The sequence below is a fragment of the Schistocerca serialis genome, chromosome 9 (assembly GCF_023864345.2).
Source record: "Schistocerca serialis cubense isolate TAMUIC-IGC-003099 chromosome 9, iqSchSeri2.2, whole genome shotgun sequence".
In the NCBI taxonomy this organism is placed as follows: Eukaryota; Metazoa; Arthropoda; class Insecta; order Orthoptera; family Acrididae; genus Schistocerca; species Schistocerca serialis.
In genome coordinates, this window is record NC_064646.1 from 44,534,810 (window position 1) to 44,552,507 (window position 17,698).

General features: G+C 41.2%; 1 protein-coding gene across 2 annotated transcripts in view; it reads right to left on the reverse strand.

Moving 5' to 3' along the window:
* Window positions 1–17,698, reverse strand: part of LOC126419189 (protein strawberry notch) — a 299,812-nt gene that overhangs the window by 228,784 nt on the left and 53,330 nt on the right. For both annotated transcript variants that reach the window (XM_050086323.1, XM_050086324.1), the window contains one exon: window positions 10,313–10,406. In XM_050086323.1, coding sequence (XP_049942280.1) covers window positions 10,313–10,406 — 94 coding nt within the window. The remainder of the gene's footprint in view (window positions 1–10,312; window positions 10,407–17,698) is intronic.

Here is a 17,698-nt window from a genome sequence, read left to right on the forward strand (position 1 = left end):
GGGTCACTATAGGTCACAGTCATTTCCTGGAGAAGGATCGAGGACGCTGTCATGCAGTCTGCAGCCTTCATCTCACATGATGGCTTCACCAGCTATTTGGAAGCTGGCAAGACTTCTGCTGAATTGCTGACGTAGCAGCTTCTATGATAGTCGCACAAGCTGAATTTCACCATGTCACTGGCATAAGGCGTAAGCTGAGCAAAGCTAAACAAATAAATATTAAATTATTAATAATGTTTCATTAGTGTCGAAAGACATTCTACAGGTTCCACAACACAATACTGACAACATACAGGGACCCCGCTTGGTTCCCCTAAATAACTATTGTATTACAGAATTACACTTGGATCTAAACGGAACTGCACTCACCATCCATATCCTGTCATAGCTTTGCCACCATTTCTCGATTTTGGCTCCGGTACGGAAGCTGTGCCCCCTACTGTGGTGGCCGCCAGCCGAGTCGCCAGGAGAAGGTACAGACATGGGTCCATGAGCTAGCAAACTGCGATTCGTCAATTTCTAGGCACTTGGGTGTGGCAGTTTACGCCGTTTCACAGAGGCGATCTTTCTTTTCCTCTTTTACCTGAAAAGTCAGTGTCCTCAGCCAGAGGACTCTGTGAGGCAGCTCCAAAGCTTTAGCTAACAGATCTCGTGCAAAAAAAAGCTGTTTCACATGGCTAGGTCTGTGAAAACATACAGAGCTAGTTTCTTATGCCATAAGGCAGATGTCAGTCACAACTATTCCATCTTCTTCCAGAGGTTCAATACGAACCCACTTAAGCAGCGGTGAGGTCATTCTACCATACCATAGGAAACAGTGTGATATGGTGTCATCCTGCAGAGGTGAGCACCGTACAATTGTGTCACGGTACAGAAACCATTGCATCCACTGGGGGACACCAGCCAATGTCATCTATTCTGGGCCTCTGAAACATACTGTCCAACCTAAGGTCTGATCTCGCAGTACTGAAATTTCTGGACACACCACGAACCTATAGATCACTGCTAGGTAGAAGTGTAATTTCTGAGAAACAGACAGAGAGCCAACAAGATCCACAGACAAGTGTGCAAAACTTGCTTGGGGAGTAACGAAGTTTCCGAACAGTATCTGTCTACTGTCTCACTTTGCACTTCTTGCAAGTCACTTTTCTGGGTCCACGAGCAGCAGGCTCTCCACACACTGGGCCAAACCTGGCGTAACTGGTGCCCTTGTAGTGCGGATACCTGGATTACTAAGTACACAGGCGTCCTCAACTACACAGCGGCATGGTGGTGTGTACATACGTAGGTAGCTGTGACCAAAGCTGGCACGTGGCTTCGCCAAAGTTCAACCTTAAGTCAGTGCCTGACACTGGTGAGTGGCACAATTGATGGGCTGCCAATCCTCACAGCATGTTTTCCAGTTCTGTATCATCATTCTAAGTGGTTACATCTCATTGAAATCTGTCCGCCAGTTATCCCGAGGCTGCAAATTTCAGTGGGTAACGGTTGGCATACACAGCAAGTTAGCGCGCTTCAGTCAAAAAATGTAATACTTTATGACCCCATAGGCAGTTACGAACTCTGTATAAAACGGTGGCCTCGAGCACTGTTTTTCTGAAGAATAGCCATACGGTTTAACAGCTCCACTGACACACAGAAGCAGAACTGCACCCACAGAATGGGCTGAAGCATTTGTAAAGATTGTCAAGGGAGGCTACGGCAACAGGATGTGTGAGCAGCGAAATCCAACTTGGATGAGGTTCACCCACAAGTTAGATGTGAGGAAATGTGCACTGTGGAGCAAGCTACAACAGCTAGGAATGGCACCCTGACGCCAGCAGTATGAGCGAGGTTATCGTACCTAGGTACCCACACAGTTCTCCCACTGTCGCCGACACCAGATACTCGACCAAAGTGGCATCTGCTTCCAAGTTTAGCACACGCTGGTAGCACATACCTCGAATCTGACAAAACTCACTCACATAATACTGATAACGCTTTGGTGGGATTCGGCAGCATTCCAGAGTTGGTGAAACAGAGGAAAATTTCTCCTAAATTGTCTTTGTGTTCTTCTGATAAAGGTGATGCCACTAGCACACCACCAATGTAGGTGAAAGAGGAGACTGGGCTGCTTAGCACACCAACAATAGATCTTTGAAAAATCAGTACAACGATGCACAGCTTGTAAGACTCATATGAGTATTCAAACAGCTCATTATTGCCATTTTGTGTATATCCCCTGGCCTCACCACATCCAGCATGGAAAATACAGCACAATCAGAAAGATGACGCACAAGATTTCCATTGTTTCGTGCCAGGTGATGCTCCGGAATCGTCCGAGTATTTGATTTTCCTCAATCGCTGAACAGGTACTAACTGACTGGCTTTGCTTCCAAGTGTAGAGGGAACACCCATGTGCTTTCTGACGGTCTGCCTGTACCACTGTGTCTACGATGAGTATGAGAAAAGTAAAGGAACTGACAACATTGCAAGAGATCTGGCAACAGTGTGTTGTTCTACTTGTGTAGATCAGAGTGCTTTTCCCTTCCAGACGCTCAGTCCAAGTTTCAGCTCCTTACACCATCATGTGACTTTTGAGAGTGCAATCAGTAAAGTTGTGTTTTTGTTGTGTGTTACGAAAATGGAGCAGCAGAATTTAGAGCAATGTTTTGCAATCAAGTTTTGTGTTAAACTTGGGGAATCCGCAAGTGTTTCTTTGGAACGTTCAAACAGGCCAAAGGGAACATTTCTTATCAAGAGGACAAGTTTTTCACTGGCACAAATCACTGTTGGAAGGCCAATAACATGCTGAAGATGAACTTCACTCACGGAAACCTTCAGCTTCAAAAACCAATGAAAACCTCAAATGTATGTGTGTTCTTGTGAAACAAGACCAACGTTTAATAATAAGGATAATGGGTGACCTGTTAAACAATTTCACCACATACAAATTTTGACCGAAGATTTGCACATGCCAAAATGGTAACGTAAAACCTCACAACTGAGCAGGACACTAGAAGAAACGTGTACATTGATCATCCCAAGAGGACTGCCAATGACCACAAATGGTTTGTTCGTCTGATCGTATGTGACAATCCTGAGACAAAGCAGCCAAGTGAGGAGCAGACAATGAGACATCTTCCTGACCAAAAAAAAAACTCAAATGGGCAAGTCAAAGAATTTGCTTTCTTGATAGTAGGGGTATCATGCATAAAAAATTCGTTTCCTAGGACAAACTGTCAACCACGTGTTTTACAAATATGTCCTCAAAGGCTCAAGAAAAGTGAGCCAGAACATTGCAGACAACTGTATGCTGCATCGTGACAATGCCGCATGTCAAACAGCCACTTCTGTCATGGAATTTTTTTACCTTAAAAGGCATTCCTGTGGTTCCACAGTCCACTATTCACCTGATCTGTGTCCTTTTAACTTTTCTTTTCCTGAAGTTGTAAAATACCTTAAAAGGACATAATTTTGAGACTCTGGAGAACATTCAAAAAAATGTGACCGTAATGTTAAAGGCCAAACCAGTTGAAGCCCTTCAGCACTGCTGCCAGTGTATATTTGCCAAAGGGAATTACTCTGAAGGGGACAATACTGTTTGAAAAAATAAAATCTTTGGTACATAAAAAAATCAGTCTCATTACTTTCCTCACACAGCTTGTAGTGGCATCTCAGCAGTCTGGAGTTTTCACAACCGAGCTGGCACGGTCAAGGGAAGACAGGAGAGCCAGCTGTAATGGGGGCCGGTACATTTGCTGAATGTGTGATATACTGGAATTCTGTTAAAAATTTGGGCACTGCTGTGACACAAAGCACTGTCGGATCACTAAATTTAATTAGTTGGTCAGCAGATTTTACTTAAATTAATCAGTCTGAGACATCACTAGCTGTACACAATGTTGTGCAACAGAAAATCCAAGCCTATAATAGGATAAATGACAATGGTGATAACAAAAAGCCACTCGAAATTTCTTCTGTAACTCAGTCACAGGTTGCTAAAGCTGTCGATGGGTGGGATGGGCAGGTGGGGGTGGGGGCTGGGCGTTAGGGGGCTGTCTGCTGCAATTATATCTATGTTGTCAGACAACTCCCACTGCCACACGAGTACCTGTGGAAACACACACACACGTCTGAGCCTGTGTCAACTAAAAACTGTTAAAGTTGTGGTTTTCTCGAATTGTTGTATTTGTCCATCAAGTTATCATTGCTCTATTGGTTATTTTCAACAATATCAGAGAAGGAAAGTTGCTACTCACCATATAGCAGAGATGCTGAGTCACGATAGGCACAATAAAAAGATTCACACAATTAAAGCTTTCAGTGAGAGCGCGCGCGCCCACACACACACACACACACACACACACACACACACACACACACACACACACACTCACACATATGCAACTTGCACACACATCTGCAGTCTCAGAGAGCTGAGACCACACTGCCAACCAGCTGGTTATTTTCGACACTCAATTCTTGCTCAATTTTCATACTTTGGCCGTGTACTCGTAAAGTTTACATTCTTGTATTGGGATTGTAAGTTAATGAGCATTGCACTCTCATTTAAATATATGATTGCAAGAGTCAGCCTACAGGAACTGTGAAACGAACCCAGTAGTCCAGAACCGCATGCCACAAAGGGTGCAGATTCGCCACGAGATGGTCTATTGTCTATTGTCTATTGACAGGCGTCTATTGTCTATTGAGGCCTAAGCGCTGTAGTGTGCGAGTGAGACAGACGAGCACCTATGTCATAGGGAAATCCAGTAGAAGCCATTTGTGACCGAGGAGACGTAGCAGTGTTAAATAGGACGGGCCTAAGATCGGCCATAATGGGAAACATTTATGAAAATTATTTAATTCTGTAGTAATGCAGGGAATGAAGCCACAGTAGTTTTAATCTACCATCCTTCGTAAAATTTCATGGTGATCCCAATAAAACTTGAATATTGATCATATCTATAATAGTTTAGGATTTACTGTTAAAGTGAAATTAACCAGTGACATTTCATATAGAAGCGCACCATTAAAATGACAAACGTTGTAAATATCAACTCTGTAACTTTGTGTGTTTAAAAGATATAGTAAGTTTAAATTATCAGTATTTTCAGTTAAGCATCAGATCATCATTTCCTCCACACAAAACACATTGAACCATGACAGCATGACACCTTATTGAATCATTAGGCAATAGAATATTTGTTGTAAAGTTTAGTGCATAACAGTTACTTTTGTTCTTTATTTATTTATCAGGAAGAACATTGGTGCAATGCTACTGGCTGTGACATTCAAAGCTAAGAAGGAAATTGTATTGGTTTTATGTAAAAGAATTTAATGTTTATTATGTAACGGATATTATTGTTACTTTATTTAGGAAGTGAAAGTGATCAAGCTTTGATTAAAAATAATGTCGAATAAGCTGTACCCAATCAGATGGATGGCTTCAGGAAAGGGAACTGCCCTAGTTAGTTGAGTGTGGACGTTCAGCACACATGAAAAGCGGCCGACGGGCAGAGGGGGGAGTGCTGGTGGAAATGCAAAAGCAGTCAGTTCGGCTGGAGACACCAAAGGCACAGTTCGGATTGAGAGGCGAAAGTGAACAGTCGGTCTTTAGGCAGCTAGGAAGTGAAACTAGGAAGTGAAACGACTAAGAAAATTTCGCATTGTGTGGTATCACGGGACTTAGTCTCTAAGCGGTGAGCGCCTGGTGTGAACTCTAATTTTTCATGTAGTTAAGGAGGTGGACTACTGGACTTGTGTTTTCGCTATGAGATTGTGAAGGATCAAACTGTGTCAAATGGATATGTGCCCTAGTGTAACAGAAACTCTAAATACAACCACTTTCACTATTAGTTTGCTTTCTGATTATTATTCTAACCAAATTGGAACTGTGTGGCCTACATCGTTTATGGGTCATTAATTTAGTTCGTGATATTATTATTACTGTTATTATATGTTATGTTAACTTTGTATTTTGTAACTTGCCATCAGCCAGACAATTTAACCAAAGGATCACAAATGTCTAATTTTGGGCATGTAATGTATTACGTGCAGTTCAATGCATAGACGAGTTTGAGCCAAGACACTTTGACGAAGAGGAACTGCACGTGAGCCCGAACATCTCTGGGATATTAGCTTGCAGGGTCACCATTCGTGGGATACAAATATGCATCAAATATGTACGAGTAGATACCAGCTTCTTCCAGTTGTAGAGATGGAAACTGTCCTCGCAACAATGTCTCGAAAGCCACAATCTTCCCGTAGGCATCCTCTGCACCTCGCTCTTTACCCTGTTAATCTGCACTAACATTGTCCTCTTCACAGTCTCTCACCTCCTCCGCTTCATGCCTTGACCCCCCCCCCCCCCCCCACCCACCCTCTCCCATAGCCACTTTACTCTGTATCACACGCAGCTGCCCCTGCTGGTGTCACAGGAAGCTTATTATTGATGTATTCCTCTCCCAATCCCTGGCTGTCTTTCCCTCCCATACAGATACTCTTCCCCCTGTCACCCCCTACTTCCATTCTCCTCTCTCATCTACATCTACATACTCCACAGACCAAAGTAAGGTGCTCGGCAGAAGGTATCCTGTACCATTACTAGTCATTTTCTTTCCTGTTCCACTCACAAATAAAGCGAGGAAAAAACGTCGGTCTTTATACCTCCGTACTAACGCTAATATTACCTTCATGTTCCTTATATGAAATGTATGTTGGTGGCAGCAGAATCGTTCTGCAGTCAGTCTTAAATGCCAGTTCTCTAAATTTTCTCAATAGTGCTCCTCGAAAAGAATGTCACCTACCCTCCAGTGAACCCCATTCAGGTTCCTGAAGCATATCCGTAATACTTGTTTCTCATCTGAACCTACTAGTCACAAATCTAGCAGTCCGCCTCAGAATTGCTTCAACAGATTCCTTTAATCCGACCTGGTGCAGATCCCAAACACTTGAACTGTCACTACTGTCCTATATGATGTCTCCTTTACAGATGAGTCAAACTTTCCTAAATTATCCCATTAAAACAGTCGATCACCTCCCAATAAAACAAAATTGACCATTTGCCTTCCCTACTACAATCCTTACACAGCCATTCAATTTCATTTCATTTTGTACCACTTCGCAATGTTACGCCCATATATTTAATCGATGCAACTGCTTCAAGCAGCATACTACTGTGCTGTACTCTTAACATTGTGGGTCAGTTTTTCTTTTGATCTGCATTAACTTACTTTTTTTTTACATTTATAGCTATCTGTCATTCATCATACCAAATAGAAATTTTTTGTAGGTCACCTGGTATCCTCCTACGGTCACACAACTCTCACAGCTTCCTCCCACACACCACGGCATCGTCAGCAAACAGCCACAGACTGCTACTCACCCTGTCTGCCACATAATTTATGTATATAGAAAATAACAGTGACCCTACTGACACCACGTTAGGGCACTCCCAACGATATCCTCACATCTGATGAATACTTGCCGTTGAGGCAACATACTGGGTTCTGTTACTTAAGAAGTCTTCAATCTACTCACATAAAACCTACTCCGTACTCTCGTACCTTACAGAACTTTAACAGTCAGCAGAGTGGCACTGTGTGGAACACTTTCCGGAAACCTGGCAACACAGCATCCACAGTTTGCAGGATACCATATGAGTAAAGGCAAGATGAGTTTCACACAAGCGACGCTTCCTAAAAAAGCACTTATTTCTGGACAAAAGCTTTTCCATGTCACGGAACTTTATTACGTTCGAACTGAGAATATGTCGTAGAATTCTCCAGCAAACGGATGTTCAGGATATTGGTCTGTAATATTATGGGTCTGTTCTTTTACCCTTCTTACAGACAGGAGTCTGCCTGCACATTTTTCCAGTTGCTCAGGATTTTGCGCTGGGTGACAGACTCACAGTAAATGCAAACTAAAAGTAAGGGGCCGGTGCTGCAGAGTACGCTTTGTAAAACCGAATAAGGATTCCAACAGGACCTGGCAACTTATTTGCTTCCAATTCTTCCAGTTGTTTCTCTATACTGAGGACACTTATTACTACGTCCTCTGTACGGGAGTCCGTTCGACGGTAGACTGACGGTACGTCTGTATGATTAATTGAACGCGAAATTTAAAACTTCGCCTTTACTTTTGCTACTGTCTCCTGCCATGCCAGACTGGACAACGAGTGACCAGACAGAATCCTCACAAGTTTTTGTTAATTTTTACCTGTCGCCATTTCCACTCTCTCCTTTGACTCAGAATGCAACGGCCTTTGCTCTCTTAACATATTTTGGATTTTGTTGTTAAGACACGGTGAGTCTTTAACATCCTCAATCCACTAACTCTATGCATTCTTCTCCAGAGTATGATTTGCAATCCGTTTAAACTTTGCCCGTAACTCCTCTACGTTCATCATGCTGGAACTAAGTGACGTCAATTCACTGTCAAACTCCCCAATATACGACCCATCAAAGCAGCCAGCTGCAGTGTCATGATAATGTAGCCAGCTGAGAATTGGGAAAAAGTGTGTGTGTGTGTGTGTGTGTGTGTGTGTGTGTGTGTGTGTGTGTTTGAGAGAGAGAGAGAGAGAGAGAGAGAGAGAGAGAGAGAGAGAGAGAGAGAGAGAGAGAGGGGGGGGGGGGGGGGGGAGGTAGGGGGGGGGCTAAAATACTAAAAGAAATCATATACAAATTTTAGTTGAGAAAGAAATACAAAGCTAATGGCAGTACTATCACAGTACAGTACAGTTAAAAGTTACATTACATAAAATGTAATACCAACATAGAATGCTACAATCCTGCAGTAAGGTACTTATAAAATAAAGTAAAATAATATTTGCAAGAAATTCAAAGGATGTGATGTAAATGTAGTGATAGATAAAAAAGTATAAAAATATTTTGAAATATTACAATATTTTAAAATAATAAGTAGCACAAGAAGTGAGAAAATGGGCCATAATGATCAGCCCCACTTGCTTAGTACTTTGGAAGCGTATTTATGGCTGGGTCAGATTATTATTATTTATTTATTTATTAGCAATATCTATGGGGCTAAATATCTTGTTAGTCTACTGCCTCCTTTAAGGTACACAAATACCTTGAGTATGCAACTGTTGCTTGAATAGTAGTGTAAGAGAATAAAAATTTGAGGACTATCTTGCAATAAGGTGTGGTTCTGAATGTAGGCATGGAGTAAGTGTTACTTGTTAAGACAATCCCCAACAAGGTACTGGCTTCTATAATTTAAGTTAAGCAGAGGCATAACAGTCGTAAATTATGAGTAGACCAAACTTGTACAGTGTGCATAGTTAAACGAATACTCCTAAAATATTATTCATAACGACATATTTTATTGTCTCGAAAGTGCAATTCATCAACTGTAAATAACAAGGAGAGAAATATATGGAAGTTACCAAAAAAGAAGGTAGCACGTATGAAAAATATAAAGCACATACATTCTTGATTATAATATTTAACAGGTGAAAGGACAAGTGAAAAAAATAATCTATATAAGGACAGTAAAAAGGCTGACAAACTACAAACAAGACGAGCTGGAAATTTTCGAGTAATTCATCGAAAAAATTGAAGCAAAACTTCTCTCTAAAATCTAACTGTTCATTAAGGAGAGACAATGGTTCCTTTATATGATGAATATAGATTTCTAGTTCCTCCAAATTATTAACTAACACTCCTTTAGGGGCCATGTGAAGAACTTTGAGAAATATCTTCTTTGGAATGCTTGTTTGGAACACTGCGCTGACTGGACACCAATTTATATCCAGCTGTTCTCAAAGTATGTTCACAGTATCTAATTTGAAAATTCCTCACTGTCCTACCTGTACAACATATAAAACATCTCTTTTTTCTATGACTTAACATCTAATAATCATAAATTTTTCAGATGAACTCCATGGAATGGAACAAAATCTCACAACCATCGGCTGTTAGTGACATTATGCCATGGGCAATGGGCGGAGCTTTCGCTATTAAACTGTGAGTGCCTGAGACTTAGTGAGCAGCATTGTTCATGCCTCTCTACCATCTCCTGCTGTTGCCAAGGATATATCAGCCATACTTTCATATTATTTTATTCTTATGAATGTATTCATGTGCTTCGACTTCTAAGAAAATGTATTACCTTCTTTTTGCAGAGTAAATATAATCTAATGATGACCCTAAAGAGATCAAAACCAATCACCACATGAAATAAATAACTTACATGTGATCAAGACTGTTTTCATCCAAATAATTTTACAACTGTATGTGTATCAATTTGAAACCAAAGCAATCTTCAAACACGGGTAGCTTGAAAATTTTTATCAAGAAGTACTTACACTTTGAAGGCATGTAGTCTGCATATGTCTCGGCCACACCCATTTCTTCGTCATCGACCTCCTCCTCCTCGTGGACACCACTTAGGGCATTCATCTATAAAACCAATCAATTACAGTGAACTAAACTATAAAGTTCTAGAATAGGAACATCAACATCCGTAAACACTAATTACCACTTTTTTGTCATCCATAAGTTCTTAGTATAGTTTACTGCAAGAAACATTGTGAAACTAAGATAAAAATAAATGACTCATTGTTCTGCAATTCAATTACTAAATTAAAGAAATTATATTATAAACATATTGTAATGAGTTTTATTAATTTTTTTAGTTCAAAAATGGCAAAAAATTGTTATCTCCTAAGTCACATTAGGACAGTGACCAGAAAATGGTGACAGTTTAAAAATAGTCCTACACATGCAGTTTATTAGTTGTTATTTTTTTCCAACAAAATGTGAGTGCAGACCTGCCGTAGGTACGGTTTCACGGCAATATATGCCGATAAAATTCTTCCGGGCTTCCAGCCGTGTCAAGCAATATAAGATCCAACGGTTCTTAACCTAGTGCTCATCGGCCCCTGTCAAGGTGATTGTCGAATGACTGCTGCTGCCGTCTTTACACAGCCGTGCTGCCTTCAGGAACGTCAGTGCTGCTCGCTCTGGCAGCATATCTGGCAATGTTTACACTGCGCACCTGCAGTGCCCACTTCAACCTTCCAACAGTCGGGTTCCAACTGTGCCTTGCTGCAGGCCGCCAGCTTCAGTGCGAGCGCTGCCACAAATTTTTATCTTTATCGCTTCTCCCGTGATGTTATCCCGGGAACTACTAGTGTGTATAACGAGAGATGTCTCGTCGATAAAATACAGCATCCATTTTGTAGAGTGTATTCTGATACTGTTGATTTTTCAGCATACCGTAGGCGAAAACATCTCTCGTGCTCTACACAGCACTGTTCAATAGGTCGCGCAGTCTGTCTGACTTTTTTATGACACAGTATTGCATTCGACAGGACCCTAAATAAAGACAGCAGCCTGTGGCTAATCACAACTCAGATCCCAGCTGTCAGAACGTTGAAGTGGGCGCACAATGAAAACGTTACTGTATCAGGGTGTAAACGTGGACAAGGAAAAAAAATTCCCGGATTTCCCAGTTAAAAATAAACTTTCTCCCGGGTGACAGTATATTTTCCCTTATCAATCCTTTGAATGGTTATGGTTTTATATACGGGTGTACAATTTCCTAGCACTTTAGAAAACAAAACTCAGGGAAAAAGACACGTTTTGGAAATATCTTTGATGTGCAGCAATGTGTACGCTGTGTATTTTCATATCACGAAAGTATACATTGGAATTACACCAAACACCGCATGTTACTTTCCGAATCATTGAAATCGAGACTTCGATGCACTTTTGTAAGCCATTCGTAGCTCATGTCACGTGATCTCGCCAGCCGATGATGCGTATATTCAGAGCATAGGACACGTGATGTAGTCAGCCAACAGCAACATCACTGTTAAGTAGCACGAACACACAAACAGGGAAAGTTAATAGTTTTAATTAATATACATAGTGTTGCTACAAGAAAAGAAAAGCTTTCACATATAATATTGGTCTCAAGCTGCAAGACAAGCTAAGCTTTCGCATATACTGTTCATCTTTTTTGTGCGTGTTACACTTTAAGATATATCACACAAATCTGCCAGTACAGTTTTTAATAATGACATAAATGTCTGATCTTCAGGGTTTGAAATTCTTCTAAATCGCTCATTATCAAAGAGTTGATTTTTAAATGAGAATCAAACGCTCTGTGATTTAATAAATTCATGGTACATTATTGCACATTGTTCAACTTACGTAAAAGGATATCTACTTTGAAAGTAACGCTTTTAAAACCACTATTCACAATGAAACTTCCTGGCAGATTAAAACTGTGTGCCAGACCGAGACTCAAACTCGGGACCTTTGCCTTTCACGGGCAAGTGCTCTACCACTGAGCTACCCAAGCCCAACTCAGCCCCGTCCTCACAGCTTTACTTCTGCCAGTATCTTGTCTTCTACCTTCCAAACTTTACCTAGCGACTGGAAGAAAGCGCAGGTCATTCCCATTTTCAAGAAGGGTCATAAATCAGATGCGAATAATTATAGGACTATTTCGCTTACGTCAATCTGTTGTAGAATAATGGAACATGTTTTGTGTTCTCGTATTATGACGTTCTTAGATAATACAAATCTCCTTCATCATAACCAACATGGATTCCGCAAACAGAGATCATGTGAAACTCAGCTCGCCCTATTTGCCCAAGAAATTCACAGTGCCGTAGACACTGGCGAGCAGATTGATGCCGTATTCCTGGACTTTAGGAAGGCATTTGATACGGTTCCGCACTTACGTTTAGTGAAAAAAATACGAGCTTACGGAATATCGGACCAGGTTTGTGATTGGATTCAGGATTTCCTAGAAGAAAGAACACAACATGTCATTCTTAACGGTTCAAAATCTGCAGATGTAGAGGTAATTTCGGGAGTACCGCAGGGAAGCGTGATAGGACCTTTATTGTTTACAATATACATAAATGACTTAGTTGACAACATCGGTAGCTCCGTGAGGCTATTTGCAGATGACACGGTTGTCTACAAGAAAGTAGCAACATCAGAAGACTCGTACGTACTCCAGGAGGACCTGCAGAGGATTAATGCATGGTGCGACAGCTGGCAGCTTTCCCTAAACGTAGATAAATGTAATATAATGCGCATACATAGGGGCAGAAATCCATTCCAGTACGATTATGCCATAGGTGGTAAATCATTGGAAGCGGTAACGACCGTAAAATACTTAGGAGTTACTATCCGGAGCGATCTGAAGTGGAATGATCACATAAAACAAATAGTGGGAAAAGCAGGCGCCAGGTTGAGATTCATAGGAAGAATTCTAAGAAAATGTGACTCATCGACGAAAGAAGTAGCTTACAAAACGCTCGTTCGTCCGATTCTTGAGTATTGCTCATCAGTATGGGACCCTTACCAGGTTGGATTAATAGAAGAGATAGACATGATCCAGCGAAAAGCAGCGCGATTCGTCATGGGGACATTTAGTCAGCGCGAGAGCGTTACGGAGATGCTGAACAAGCTCCAGTGGCGGACACTTCAAGAAAGGCGTTACGCAATACGGAGAGGTTTATTATCGAAATTACGAGAGAGCACATTCCGGGAAGAGATGGGCAACATATTACTACCGCCCACATATATCTCGCGTAATGATCACAACGAAAAGATCCGAGAAATTAGAGCAAATACGGAGACTTACAAGCAGTCGTTCTTCCCACGTACAATTCGTGAATGGAACAGGGAAGGGGGGATCAGATAGTGGTACAATAAGTACCCTCCGCCACACACCGTAAGGTGGCTCGCGGAGTATAGATGTAGATGTAGAAGCTCTCCTGCGAACCTTGCAGAACTAGCACTCCTGAAAGAAAGGATACTGCGGAGACATGGCTTAGCCACAGCCTGGGGGATGTTTCCAGAATGAGATTTTCACTCTGGAGTGGAGTGTGCGCTGATATGAAACTTCCTGGGAGATTAAAACTGTGTACCGGACCGAGACTCGAACTCGGGACCTTTGCCTTTCGCGGGCAAGTGCTGGTAGAGCATATATCAGCGCACACTCCGCTACAGAGTGAAAATCTCATTCTGGAAACATCTCCCAGGCTGTGGCTAAGCCATGTCTCCGCAGTATCCTTTCTTTCAGGAGTGCTAGTTCTGCAAGGTTCGCAGGAGAGCTTCTGTAAAGTTTGGAAGGTAGGAGACGAGATACTGGCAGAGGTAAAGCTATGAGGACGGGGCGTGAGTCGTGCTTGGGTAGCTCAGTGGTAGAGCACTTGCCCGTGAAAGGCAAATGTCCCGAGTTCGAGTCTCGGTCCGTCACACAGTTTTCATCTCCCAGGAAGTTTCATATCAGCGCACACTCCGCTGCAGAGTGAAAATCTCATTCTGGCACTATTCACAATACTTTCTCGCGATCTGTTAGAAATAAGTTTGTGGCGGCTATCATGACGTAGGAAGCCCGTATGTACGTACATGTAAAACATTGAAAGATCTTACATTATGTCATAAAAGAAACAAGACATCAAAGGATACTGCAAGAGCTTTGGAACTTCATGAGCCATATTAAAATGTGCACATTTAAAGGGCATACTTAAAGGGGAAATTTGTATGTCCAGATTCCCAATGAAGTAGACCTCGACCTGATATTAAGCTTTTCAGTGTGGTTTCCGGGATGAAAATTTTCTTGGAGCACTAGTACGGTATTATATAATGTTTGGTTCATTATTATGGCATAATGCCATCATCATCATCAGCCAATTCAATCATTAAATGATGTGGCCTCTTCAAGTCGTGGATCCAGGTAGGCCCTCAGCAGTCTTCTCCAAGTGGGACGGTCTTGGGCAGTTCTCTGCCAGGTGTTACCAGCGATCTTCTTGACGTCTTTGACCCATCTGTCTGGTGGTCTTCCTCTAGGCCTCCAGTGCTCTTTCGGTCTCCACTCCAGTACTAGCTTCGTCCATCTGTTGTCTTTTCTTCTAGCGACGTGGCCAGCCCACTGCCATTTCGAGGAACCTACTGTCTCTAAGATGTCGTTAACCTTCGTCACAGACCGGATGTCATCTGCCCTTTTCCTATCCTTTCTTGTATAGCCCAGCATTGATCTCTCCATGGCTCTCTGTGCTGTTTCCCTTTTGTAAATGAGTTCATTGTCCATGTCTCGCAGCCATACGTCATCACAGGAAGAATGCACTGATCAAATACTGCTTTCTTCAGATTTACTGGCATTTTTGATATGAATACTTTTTAATTCTTCCCAAATGCTTACCAGCTTCTTTAAGAAGAAGCATAATGCCATATGTCCTAGAAAATGAAAACTTGCACACGAAATGCACCGAACAGTTGAAACTAGCCAGTACTGTGGAATTAAACATTTTGTTTCAAATACATTGACTGCCTCTGTGGAAAAGGTTAACGAAAGTCAAATTTCCTTAGCAAACAAGACAAAAATAACTTCATTGCTCCACAAGGTGATTAATGCTCGACTGTTACAAAGGTGGAAACAAAATAAAATCTGAAACTAATGACATATTTCAGCCTTCCGTAATTATGTGAATGTGTTTTAATTCACTTGATAGCTCCCGGCCACAGATATCCATTTTGTTTTCATTTGACCTGAGAATAAACGAAGGGGAAACAGCCGGGTCAATACTAAAAAAAAAAATCTAATTTTCGAAATATGTTCAGCTTGTAGTGCATATCTTTCTGAAAAGTCTGAAACATAAAACATATGTATTTGAGGAAATGTAAGACATATTATTTGGTCTTAAGTATGCCAAAGTGCAGTGCCGCGCCTCTTCATAAAGCATTTTTCTCCGCACGTCCAAACCTATTCAGGAGAGTGGAAATTGAAATGCCCTGTGGTGCCTCTCCTGCTCCGAGTCGGCCGGTTTGACAGCCCGCCCCTCTTAAAAAAAATCTCGCAATTAATAGCGGATGGGATTATTTGTAATCAAGAGAACAAGAACTCTTCAGAAAATCTGAACTCTTTATTGCCTATTAGTTAATAACATGCTGTTTTGTGTGACACAAAATTAAATATAGGATATATAAAACCAATACTGACAAGAGATAAGCAAGAAATTACACATTTCTTCAAACCTTAGCTCCTAGCATTTCTTTCTCTCTAATCTTTCTACAGCTTTACATAGTAAGCTTTCCTTTCTGCGAAAGAATCTATTACCTCATCAAAGTTCGTCAAACGTTTTGCCACATGAAAAATCTAAATGTCATTATCTAACACTGAAAAAGTTGTTAATACAAATAATACCCAAGACTAGTGTGGCTTCTCGATCTGATGACATCTATTTTGTCACTGTCTGCTAGATAAAACAAAATAGGCCTTTCTAATATGGCAGCAATTTTGTAACACACCAAATAAATGAGACTGTTTTGGCACAAACGGCCATTTTTAGAACACGACAGAATATAATTCACGAAATACCAATATCAAATGCCTATTAGGCCTACTACAAGCAAAAAGCTTTATGTTAGGAAATAGTTTCACATTTCATTCATACGCACCAGCTTCTCAAGCATGAGATCGAAATGTAGTATTATGAAATTTTTATATAAATTTGGAATCGTCTTATTCTTCCATAATTTGTGTGATGTCCCCGTTTCTTCTCCTTCCTCATTCTAACAAACAATTTTGTCATCACCAATTCTGTAGCTATTGCTGCCACTGTCAAAATTTGTTCGCCGATTAACTTCACTAACACTGCCAGAATCACAGGTTTAGTTTTCCCGTGATTATTTTCCGGTTAGCCACATTACGTGTTCGAACAACATGTTTTCCAAGTTACTTCCAGAATAGAACTTACACGACGGCTAGCTGGGGACTGTGCTACTGGTCCTTACTAGTGTAGCGATCCGGCCAAAAATTTTCTGTCAAAATCGCATTTCCTTGGATACACTGAGAAGATAATATGTAATCTTTCTCACCTGTTATTCCTGTCAGTCGTTTATTTCCATTCTGGTAGTCTGAATCTATGGATTTCGCTAGTAATTATAACACTGCTGATCATTCGCAAACCCAATCAACCACATAATCAGACAGCGATTGGCATTCATCCATTCGGCTTTACTCCCTCAGCACGCATAGCCCCTGTCCCCTTTTGTCTGCAGAAAGTTTATTTCTAGATGCGATGAGGATTCTCCTGACAGACACATCACGTACACTATGCATGCATTCAAAAGTCAACTTATGATTCATTCAGAAATCAACTTAAAATGTGTTCAAAAACCAACAGAGGAGCGTTTCAAAATCATATGAATAATCGATGGACAAACGTGCGCTGGATGCTAGGTGCTTTGTGAAACAAGATTTTTCCCTCAAGAATATGATTTTGGCACCCCCTTTTTCCGGTAGCATCTAACTGCACACTGCAACTGCTTGCACAGCCAACAGCCACATTCCTGTAGCCAGAAGCGGGAGACTCTACTACTCAAACGTGACTCAACTGTGCATGCGCAAGAGCCCACGAGCAACTGCTAAAAAAAAATCGAATGTAAACGGTTGCGACTTCACGCTTATTGGAGGCAATTTGTTGTTATGAAGTACTGCATAGTCTTCCTAAAGCATTTGACATATTTTCAGTTGGCAGACGCTTGCATGAGCACTGTGTGTCGTCGTCGTTATGGCGCATTTCCTTTGCAATTTAAGTTATTTTAATTTTTTTCTCTCGTTTAGGTTTTATTGTGAAGTATTATTCTGCAGTAGCGGGATACAGTAATATCCTTTGTTAGAGTATCGGTTCTTACCAGTCAAAATTACAAAAATTTAACTG